General features: G+C 38.8%; 2 protein-coding genes across 2 annotated transcripts in view; one reads left to right on the top strand and one right to left on the bottom strand.

Annotated features, from left to right (window-relative positions):
• Nucleotides 1-2,224: 2,224 nt before the first annotated feature.
• Nucleotides 2,225-10,922, bottom strand: MPLKIP (M-phase specific PLK1 interacting protein). The gene is made up of 2 exons (XM_084509772.1): nt 10,445-10,922; nt 2,225-6,295 (listed from the first exon to the last, which is right to left on the bottom strand). Exons 1-2 carry the CDS (start codon nt 10,805-10,807, stop codon nt 6,092-6,094), a joined length of 567 nt encoding a protein of 188 aa, XP_084365898.1. The 5' UTR covers nt 10,808-10,922; the 3' UTR covers nt 2,225-6,091.
• Nucleotides 6,302-11,073, top strand: part of SUGCT (succinyl-CoA:glutarate-CoA transferase) — a 320,540-nt gene continuing 315,768 nt past the window's right edge. Inside the window, exon 1 of the mRNA XM_084509771.1 lies at nt 6,302-10,447. The gene's annotated coding sequence lies outside the window, so the exon portion shown is untranslated. The remainder of the gene's footprint in view (nt 10,448-11,073) is intronic.

The following is an 11,073-nucleotide window of genomic DNA, read 5'->3' as shown; positions in this document are numbered from 1 at the left end:
CAACCAAATCATTTTGCTTGGTGTAATTTAATTGCCATAGCAACCAGATGACTACTAAAAATTTACAGACAAGGGAAATAGCTTTAGGAAAGTGGAATGGCAAGTAATCAATAGTTGGACCCATGATGCCTTCCTGTAGTTACCGACCCAAGGTGTACCCTTAACTCAGGTGCAGGTGTTTCCCTTTCACCTTTTCAGGAGACTCCTGAGGCCTTCAAATGCAAAGTTTAACTTAGGTTGAACAAATTGATGATACTTATGCAAAGACGCTAGACTTCATGGAGGTGGTGAAGATGCTTCTTCTCTTCTGGAAACTCAACTGTGTGAATAGCAACTTGTTAATTCCTAACAGCTGTTAAGGGAATACAGCTCAAAAGCCTTATTTTACATTAATCTAAAAATCCTTGTTAAGCCACAGGAGGTAGTGGTTTGATTTTAAAAAAGTGCTGTGCAACTGCTACTTATAATCCAATTACTGCTGATACTACTCCCCAGTTGGCAATCAGTGTTTTTTGAAGCTCATGTTTGCTCTGTTATTTGTGGTTTATGTTGTGCAGTCATCTACAGAAGTTGTCAATTAGCTTAATTCCTCTTCCCGTTTCAGCATCAGCTCAATGGGATTCTCAAAAAGGGAATGTTTGCATCAGTGTGAAAATGGTTTTGTTCTTCTATTTATAAGCATTTACAGTGATATATCAACATCATGTTCAGCAGTAGGAACTCTTGGGAATTTTCTCATGCAAGCTACAAGGATTTTAAACCCAAAGCAAACACTTACTTATTCTACACTAACAGTTTTCAACTATGTTGACTACAGAGCAATTAGATTGTGGAAAAACACATATGGATACCAGAAGGTTTACATGTATTTTAATATGACATTGAGCAGCGTGATCACTGCTGGCAGTAGGGTAACACAGGAAGATTTCTGATAAGTGCAACCCGTTCTGAAATAATTGAATTAAAAATTTCAGTCTAACATGCTGTCAAATTCTTTGTCTCCTAAGATGTTATCTTTTCTTAAAAAAAAAATAGAAAATAAATATAATGCTAATATTTGAAAACTGCTTCCTTGCTAGCACTTGGAGGTTTAACTTTTACTACCAAAAATGCTGGCATGTAAAATCTTAATGTGGGAATACTTTTTACTCTCAAATTGCAACGAATGTATGCTAATCTAGTGTCAAAAGCTTTCCACAGCCAGTGAATATTACAGCCTACAGTTCTGTGAAATTATGTTCAATATTCTATGTAAACCAGATTTTTCATTTTTGTCAGAGAATGTTTACAACTGTGGTTGAAAAAAGAATGTGTAACAGTCATAGACCAGGGAAACCGAAGGCAGTGACATTCACCTGTGATTTTACTTCCGAAGAAGAGAACAGGCAAGAGTTTTAGGGGCTAAACTACAAATTAAAAGTTATAGTGCTGTTAAAATTTTAAATATAAGACGTGTACTAAGCAACTCTCTGATATAAAGTGCTACAAATGGAATGGATGACTGGCTGAAAACATCTCCTGGATGTGAGCACATGGAAATAGCAGGGAACTAGTGGTAACCTCTAGGAGAGGAAGGGTAGTTTGACCTTGTTCTGGCACCGAGCTTCTGCCCCTCCGTTTCTCGCACGGTAACTGTGTTCCCAAAGAAGTACTGAGGATGGGATAAAGTTATTTTAATGAGATCTAAGCTGCTTTTAAGGGCAGGCCTAAACTTGCCCTTAAGCTGATAAGGATAAATTTTGTTAGTTTTGTTACATTTTGTAAAGGTAATTTCAGAAATCCTCATTGTGGAAGTGTTCTTAAACTCTAAACCCACAAAGCATGTATTTTAAAGAAAACAGAAGAAAACGAAAATGATTTAATTCTTCGTGCGTAGTGATACATCCAGTTGAAAACAAAAGTTGCAGTAAGCAAAAAAAAAAAAAAAAAAAAAAGATTGTGAACTGACTGAATGCTACAACTACACTACTGTTAAATGCTAAATGTTAAATTTCCTTCCTGTTTTTTGTGGTGTGAGTAGTTTTTTGAGCCATCCCGAATAATGGAGAAGTATACATAGCTACCTCTCAATTAGCTCACAAGCTTCTGAGAGACTGCAACATGAAATCAATATATGATTCCTCAGCAACCAGTGGGTGCAATTTTCCATTTTCCTTCCTAATACAAACAAGCTGGAAGGAAGGAGAACTTGGGGAAGGGAAAACAAAGTCTCCATTCTCAAGAATTCAGTGGTAAAAAGATTTAATTCCTTGCAAGACAGGGTTGGCTCGTGTACGAAAAGCACATGAACAACTTGGAATTCAGAGCAATTACTAGACATTGCGGTTTATTGCAGAGTTGGTAAAGAGCACTGAAAAACCAATGGGTGATATAATTTTCAGATTTTGTTAGATACATAAGTATCTTAGGTGTACAAGTAAATCCTCTGATGTCAACAAGACTCCTTGCAAGTGTAACTCAAAACTCAGTCTATAAAAACTCTTAAGGGGGAGTTGAAGAATAGATACTTGCAGGCTTTACATAAAATGCATGTTTCTTCTCCTAGTTGTCTAATGAACACATTTGCATAAAGTTAGAATAAAGATATCCCTAACAAGAAAAGAAAAACAGCCTGAGTGCAGAAGAACTTTCTCGTTTTGTTGACCAGAAGCATTTTCTCTGCAAAATGTCTTATTGCTAGTTTTAAAAAGTAGCTTGATATGTATGTTTTAAATACTGCTTTAATTGAAGTTTCAACACTCTAACTTCCATGTTTTCCAATTTCAATGTAAACAGTGTGTCCACAGTGCCAGAGAAGAATAACTATTCTATATTACAAAATCACCGTGAAAACTCTAACTTAAACTATCTTTGAGGTATTATACAAGCTGGGATTTTTCCCCACCTGGTGTGTTACCATGTCACACAGAATTGAATGCAGGTGATTTAAGTTTTCTTACTGTGATACGGAGCTCATTGTTAAACACAGTAGCTAGCAAATAACAAAAAATGAAAACAAGTATTTGCTAGAAGAGAGTTAGTAATGAGTTATGCAATTTCTTTTACAAAACTGAATGGAAAGTAAGTCTTGATGGACAAAGGCAGAATGCAAATAAAACAGAATGGATAGAATGTGCATCAGTCCAAACTTCTGAAGAGAGTGACTTACCTTAAAGTCTAAGTCGTCTGTTGAGGAAAGAACAACGCCCATATTCTTAGCGTATTCATTACAGAAGAATCCCTTCATTAGCAAAGCACAGACATTATTTTGTTTCATGGGCTCATGAAGAAAGGATGCATTTCTGATGTGCTTTTTATCATCAAATGCTATTTCCAGAGCCATCCTGTTCCTATGAAGAGGCTTCATAAACAAATGAGGAAGTGATATATCCTATCTCCATTAGAAACATATGGGAAAAAGAATGTTTGCCATATGGGAAAAGGGACTACAATCAGCGAGGAAGTAAGTGCTCAAGCTTCCTGGATATCATTGTAAAAAAAGGCAAAGTTTAAATAGTCTTTAAGTACATTATATTTATAGTTCTGAACATGTGTTCATGCATTTTACAGCTATTCAACAATGACATTTTGAAATTTTACTGTAATTGCAGAATTTCTCTTAGAAGCCAGAAAGGTAAGTTGTTTTTAAGCTTTTGGTACGGTGTGATGAGTTTAGTAAGCTCATTAGATCTACATTTCAATTCCTTGCAGATTCTTGACCAAATTATTGGAGTCTTTAGTAGTATGATGTACTTATAATTGCTGGGTCATATCCTGAAGTGCATAGGAGCAGCAGCTTAACAGATGGAATTGTGGAAGGCCTGTATTGATTAATACAATGCTCTGAGATTATTTCCTCAAATCTCTTTCTGGAACATTTACCTTCGTTGATGTCTGACACCCGGTTCCAGGAGTTAGCAGTTATTACCAGAGTAATCCCTCGGAAAGCCAAAGTGGAAAAATGCATCTTTGAAATGTGCAAGGGCAGCTCATAGTGGCTACTGTAAAAGCAGTCCCACCTCTAAGAGTCTCTCTTCTGTCGTGAATCCTTTTCCTTTCCTTTCTCCTTTCCAAACCCAGTTTCTTCTTGCATCTAACTGGGAACGTGGCAGAGCTTTAGTCTCTTAAAAAACATCAGGTACTACCAGATCTATTTCCTCAAGATCACCAAACATATTGCAAAAAGTAAACTGCATTGAGTTACAAAGGAAAAAATAAAAAAAACAGGTGATTCAGTTAAGCACCCTATAACTTTGTGAACTTTACCTCTCAATGTTTAAAAACAAAGGAAAAATACTATTCAAAGTGACACAATTATTTGATATTTAATTTCTAAAGACTATCTGCAACTTGTCAAGTTATTTCAGTTTTGCTGGTGTGCATTACAGATAACAATACTGATAGCTGCCATTTCAGGGACAGTTTTGATTCTGGGATGAAGATTTAAGAATTCTTGATATCAAGCAGGCATTATGGTTTGAGTTCTCTGAGCAACTTTTTGGGATATAGTACTAGAACAAAACAAGATCAATTGAAGGAAGACAAGAGAGCAACAAAATTTGGGTTATAGTCATAAAAGTTTAAGAGACTCAGCTAGCACATATCCATAAGTTACCCCCTTTCCAGTTTATGTTGTTCCTGAAGGTGGTATTCAGCCAAGACATTTTATGATGGAACAGTCCAAGTGGTACTCTAGGGCTATCATACCTCAGCAAAAGACAAGTTACTAAGAACAGCATGATGTGATTTCTTGTGCTCTTCTACATAGCCGTGCTTCAGGACTACAGAAGTGTTTCCTGTGAAGTATACAATGAGCTTAAAAGCAAATATGTAGGTTTTGAAAACTGAACTAGTGCTTTTTATTAACAAAAAAGTTTTTGCCCTCTACCTCCTTCTAAAAAGCAAAGATCAACAAACAAATGACAGTACGTTCAACAACAACACTTTAGATATCCACTGCAGGCTTAACATGTCATGTAAAGAGCATGCCTACAGCTGGAACTATTTCTAATTAGTTCTAAATTACAGTATTCATTAGCAGACTTAAGAATAGATCTTCTGCAACTAGACTAGTCCTAAGGAAAAAAAAAAAAAAATTTCCTCTTTAGTATAAAAATATAGCATGCACACACAGAAAACAAGACTTCTCTAAGCAAAGATGCCAGCTGTAGGTAAAAATTAAAAGACAAAATTGAAAAATCCAGAGCAGATCAAAAAGGAAGCTATTCATATACTTATGTCAACCGTACAACAAAGTTTCAAGCATTCTATGCTATTCTAAAACGTAGATCCAGAAAGCACATTTGCATTTATTTAATTCTGATGTGTGTTGCTTAAGACTAAAATTGCCAGTGAACAGACTTGTTTACTATAATCCAGAACATCTAATCTTGTTCCAAATATGATTTTTTTTAAAATACAAAAGTAAATGATTACAGAATTATGTTTATGACTCAAGATCTGGTTCAACAAATTAAACTTTCCAAAGACAATACATTTGTTTCCTGAGGTGGCTAAATGTCATATTTCAGTTTCATGTTACACTACAATTAACAAAAAAATGCTATGCACAAAATCAGATGTTAACTACAGCATACAAGCACATTTACAGAAGTCACCTAATTTAACTAGTACTAGTTCTATTAGTGAGTACACCTTAACAAAAGTCCTAAAATAATCTTTATACATTACAAAACAAGGATTTACAAAACTTTATTTTATTTCCAAGTTGCTTCTTTCTAAAAATGTTGAAACATAAAAAAATACCATTTCTTAAAGGAGTTTACAATAAAAGGCTATCAATCTGGCATGGAAGAGGTAAATATATGGAAACCTGTTTTAACAGTCACAGATCAGTCGCTGGTGATTAAAGAACACTTTGTTCTCCAAAGCTGGTAGGCACTTCCACGCAGCCAGAAATGTAAGTTGTCCTACCACTCCTTTTCCCTCCCCGCACATAAAAATTTCCAATGCAGTAAAAAAAAAAATTGGATAAAAGGTGATAAAATAAAAACATTAACTAAGGTCTTTATTACTGTTCATCTTGTGTTAGTGTAAATATTTTGTCCCAGAGTTTTCCTGACAAGATGGAGTTATTTGGCCTTTAAAAGTGTTAACTGAAATACCTCCCTTTTTTACCAGTATATGTTGTTTGCTCACTGCTGTATTGTTGGTTTATGTCTGTAACAGAAACTGGCTCTAGGCCAGCCCATGGGTCCTCAAGCATTGAAGGTCTGTAATAGTTTTCCACATCATTAGACACTCTTTTCTCTCTGCCAAGCGCTGTACCAAATGGAGTAGATGTCCTGGGTGATCCCTTTGGAAGAAAACCATCAAGTAAAGAAACATTTAATAGACTAATTCAAGCTAAAATAAGTTTCCTTCTAATGTAGCAGAGCTTTGAAGCTTATGAATAATCTTCAAAGAATATTTACTATTCCTCACCTGCTCTTCCTCAGAATAAATTGGCTTTATTATACTTTAATTACAAGTTGTGATTTACCAGGATAACCACCAGTCTTCTCCAAACCACCTTTTTGCCATACAGCCACATAACTAGAGAGAAGTTCCTCTGCTATTTTTCATACGCTGCCTAAGTCAACAACATGTCTAATTCAAAAGCTGAACAACAAAAAACAGTATGTAGAGGCTGAGGAAGAGTCAGAAACGTTTACAGGAGCAGTCGTCAAATATTCAGTACTTATAGATTGAGCACCAATGTATAAAGCAAACAGCTACAAATGACACGAGGAACTTATTGTGAAAAACAATTTTTGCTTCAACCAAACTAGTGTTTTGTGAAATTTGAGAAAGAGTGATTTTCTTTTGACATGCAAATCTGAACAGGTATCAATGATTAAACAGGTATTACATGAAAAAAAAAAAATCTTTTGCCTGGAAGCTTTTGATATTTTTTTTCTCTCCAAAGATCAGGGATCAACGCAATTACTTCTACAAACCTGCGAGGATCTGCAACCTAAAGAGGGCTACAACAAAGCAAATTTAGCAATTTAAAATACATATATATTTCTAATATATTTTTAATATTTAAATAAATATTTTTTCAGCCATTGTTCATCATCCATTGTTCTTTTCCTCAGCTTCACTTCACTAAAAAGGGAGGTTTTGTCTAAAGCTACATCCACTCAAAATGGTTTGTTTTAACCAAGGCTAAACAACCTATGCTACAGATACACAGGAGTTAGTCTACAAATGTGCCTGATGCATCCTGTTTAATTAAGAACAGGATTCCTTGAGTCTGATGCTGCCTCTGACTTTGTAAAGGACTGTAAAAACACTGATTAAAGGCTTTTTTTTTTTTTGACCAACAGTGATGAGTTTTACGAATAAACGCAACTAAATCTAAGTGGATCACATGAAACCACTTCTGGATAAAACTGAGAAATGTATAGTGAAGAACCCTTTGCTTAGCTGTAAGCCACTGAAACCGCTCAGTCTTGCAAGTATTTCTGAAAATGTACTGACAGGTGGTCCCAATCATTATTGTTCTACAATTCCTAAAGCTTGATTATAATGGATACAAGACCATACATGGGAACATCCACATGGGAACATCCTTGTCTAATTTACAGGGCGTTTGTTTCTAATGATTCACCACAGAAAATTAGGTTCTGCAGCTACGATGATCATCTCAAAAGCAGAAAACTACTAAAAGGTAGAGAATTACTTCATGAAGTATAACATCAAAACCATGAGGGTAAGGTCAGAGAAGGACCTCAATATAAGGTCTAAAAAACTTTCTAAGGGATAAGGAGTTGAGTCAACAATTACGTTATTGTTATTTAAGCACTCATGTTAAGGGTAAAGCACTAGTACATAGTGTTTTCTATCTTTAAAAAAAAAAAAAAAAAAGCTTTAAGATACCATGTCTAATAGAGACTGTGCAACTCCTACATTGTAGAACAGTTTAAATGTGGAGCGTATTTAATGTTATGTGTAATCTGCAGCACTCAGAAGAAAGCTGAACTAACTGACCTAACTCTCTGCAGTACCCAGTGACAGAACAAATTAAATCAGTGGCAAGACCCTTTTGGATGGATTTATTTTGAAATACTAAATTGTACTGCAAGATAACGCAGGCCATCCATAACACTGACATTTTTGTATGCCTGACATCTACTATCACTACATTATTATGTATTTATTATGTATTATGTTATACAAGATTGATGTCTTTCAATAAGTGTTAAATCTGAACATTAGTATTATTTTTTTTGATTTAGAATACTAATTATTATGTCTTTTTTTTTTCTTTGTATTTTCTTTGTGAAAAAAATCAAGAGGTGATTATTCACATTACAGGCTTGTGGAAAAGGAAAACATCTAGACCTACCTGTGCAAGTGAAACTGATGCCAATGACACATAAAAAAGTAACAAAAAGCATCTTTTGGCACTATTCACTAACTTGCTGAAGGTGACAACAGTGCCTTGAAAATAGGGACAATCATTTCCTTAATCAACTTTCTCCACCTGAATTTTAGATGCTGGCAGATGCACAGAAACCCTGCTTGAACCATTCAACTTGTTTTTGCTTTTAAAAAACTTTCTGTAAAACTTTCACCCCATTACCACTACTAGCTATGGCTTCACTAACTGCTGTTTAGTACAAAAAGGGAAATGCTGCCTCTAAGTGAATTCTAAGAGGTGATATTCAAGAGATTCAACAAACTTGTTTTCATAAAATCTAAAAGCAGATGCATCCCTGTGGAAAAATTGAAAGCTCAGTTATGTACTGGCCAAACAAAGGTTATTCTTTAACTTTTCTATTCATTTCAAAAATAAAACTTTACAAGCAAAAAAATATAAACTATCTTCTGGATTTCCTAATGTGATTTTAAAGGGTTACTGTCACCTTTGAGATAGAAATCTTGTATTTCATGAATTTCAAAAGCACTGTACTTCTCTTGCCAATAGCATCTGCAGAAGACAAGGGACCAACCTCTGAAGAAACCTGATATTGAAAATGTGGAATAAAATCCCTCTACCAAAATCTACTGATGGCCTCATGAACTGAGATTTTTGCTGCCCATGTCAAAGAAAATGAGGACTCACGGTTTATGAGATTTCCTCCATCCATGATTGCCCTTCCAGGCAAAGCAGTCCATGTGTATACGTGTACAAGTACCTGCACACACATCACCTTACTCCTAGGCAAAGCTACAGCCATGCAAATGGCTTTCTAGTCTAGAAAGGCATCGCTATCAGGTCACTGCTCTCAAACTACTCACAAGGTCTGCAGAAAAAAAGGGAAGAGGAGAAAACGTAGACAGTCTGTGACCAGATTCAAACCTGTCTGTTCTTCATGTCAGGTTTCATTCCTAACACCAAGGATGAAGCCTATAGGGCTGTTCCTGCTCACAGTTCCTGGTATGAGCCCGGTTTGGCTAAAACTATAGAGACAAAAGACTTCTGCATATTCTTCTACTCAGTTAATTTAAGGCAGGCTTTTAAAAAACACTTAGGTGGATATCCAAATGGTGACCTTACAGAGGGAAATCAGACATCAATGACTAAAACCCTCTCTTTTCACAATGTCAGAGCCATTTTAATGCAAAAATTAGATCCTACTACTGCAGTAGAAACCCCACAGCCTCTGCTTTTTTAGGATCCGTAGGCTTCTGCCCTGAGAGGGCCTTAGATGAGAAAGAAAACGTATGATGTTCGTAATGATCCTCTTGTAATTGTTTTAATCTGTCTTACAGATTGCTGTAAGACAGCTATCCGCATAATAAAAAAGTAATCAGACTATTTCTGAATAGAAACAAAGCGTCGGTAAGAGGATCTGAAAAATTTATCATTGTCTGTATTGCACGTGTCATATCTTAGGCTTTAAGGTTTCTCTAATATGTATGCAGCTACTTCACGCAATTAGGTTGGTGTCATCCCTATCTGTAGCACTTGTCATGCACCCCAATTAAACCATCGTGAAAAAAGCGTTAACTCGCTCAGCCTGTTGATGACGAGGTGCTCCTACAAAAATTACTTTATAAAAAGTTAAGCTTTCAGTGTAGTGCTGGGACTTTAAGCAGACACTCTACCATCCCAACAGATGTTCTCATTTCTGTTTAAATGAAGCTCAGCTTCGTTGTCTTTGGCAGATCGCTACTTTTATCGATGTCTGGGAAAGCTCTGTGTGTGTGCAGGGCTGCTTCTTTGCTGTCAGACACCACAGGCAAAGGAAAACACCCAGCACTTCCCCGTTGTTTTATGGAAAACTGATCAGAGGGCAGTAAACAGAAGGGGGAACGCTGTCGGTTGCAGTTTGGGGCGGTGTCTAGTTCTCCCTGCACCTCGGCACGCCGGGATATTAAAAGGCAAACTGCGACTCCCTTGCGAGTCCTTGCGCCTTCCCTACGGCGGAGCGGCGGCTGTCCTCGGAGCCTCGCTGCGCGCCCCCGTCCCGGCGGCCTCCCTCCCTCGCACCCTCCCCGCCCTGCCCCATACCTGGTAGCGCCTCTGGAAGCCCCCGGGCGAGCGCTTGGGCTGCTGCGGCTGCGGGGGAGCTCCGGCCGGGGACTTGCCGCCGTAGGGAGCCGGGTAGCGGGGGCTGGCGCTCTGCGGCCTGCGCGGGGTCTGCCCCCCCGGCGACGGGCTCCCGAAGCGGCCTCCGCCGTGGAAGCCGAAGCCGCGGGGCGAGCGGCCGCCGCCGTAGGGCCCGGCCCAGGGGCCGTAGGGCGGCGTGTGCTGGGGGCTGCCGTAGCCCCGCGGGGAGGGCGCCGTGGGGCCGCCGCCGCCGGGCGGGGGGCTCCTCAGCCCGCCGCCGCCCGGGTACGGCGGCGTGGGGGGGCGGAAGCTCTGCCGGTACATGGCCGGGGCCGCGCCGCTGCTGCCGCTCCTGGCGCCGCTGCCGCTGCTTCCTCGGGCCCCGCCGCCACCGGCCCGGCCTGGCGGGGGTCCGCGCTCGCGGGGCTCCGCGCTCGCAGCGCTCCCGGCCCGTAGGTTCCGGGCGCGCAGGGTTCCGGGCCGGGGAAGGCGAAGCGAGGAGCACAGGGGGTGATGACGCGCTCTCAGCTGCTGGAGACGAGGTGGCAAAAGGCTTTTTTTTTTTTTTTTTTTGGGGGGGGGGCTTTTAA

This window comes from Aythya ferina (assembly GCF_964211825.1).
Source record: "Aythya ferina genome assembly, chromosome: 2".
In the NCBI taxonomy this organism is placed as follows: domain Eukaryota; kingdom Metazoa; phylum Chordata; class Aves; order Anseriformes; family Anatidae; genus Aythya; species Aythya ferina.
Note: the sequence above shows the minus strand (reverse complement) of the source record. Positions and strands in the feature narration are given on the sequence as shown.

Coding starts and splice junctions, on each gene's coding strand:
- MPLKIP (XM_084509772.1), bottom strand. CDS start 10,807: ATGTACCGGCAGAGCTTCCGCCCCCCCACGCCGCCGTACCCGGGCGGC. Junction 6,296..10,444: donor GCTTCCAGAGGCGCTACCAG/GTATGGGGCAGG, acceptor TTTCTTCCAAAG/GGATCACCCAGGACATCTAC.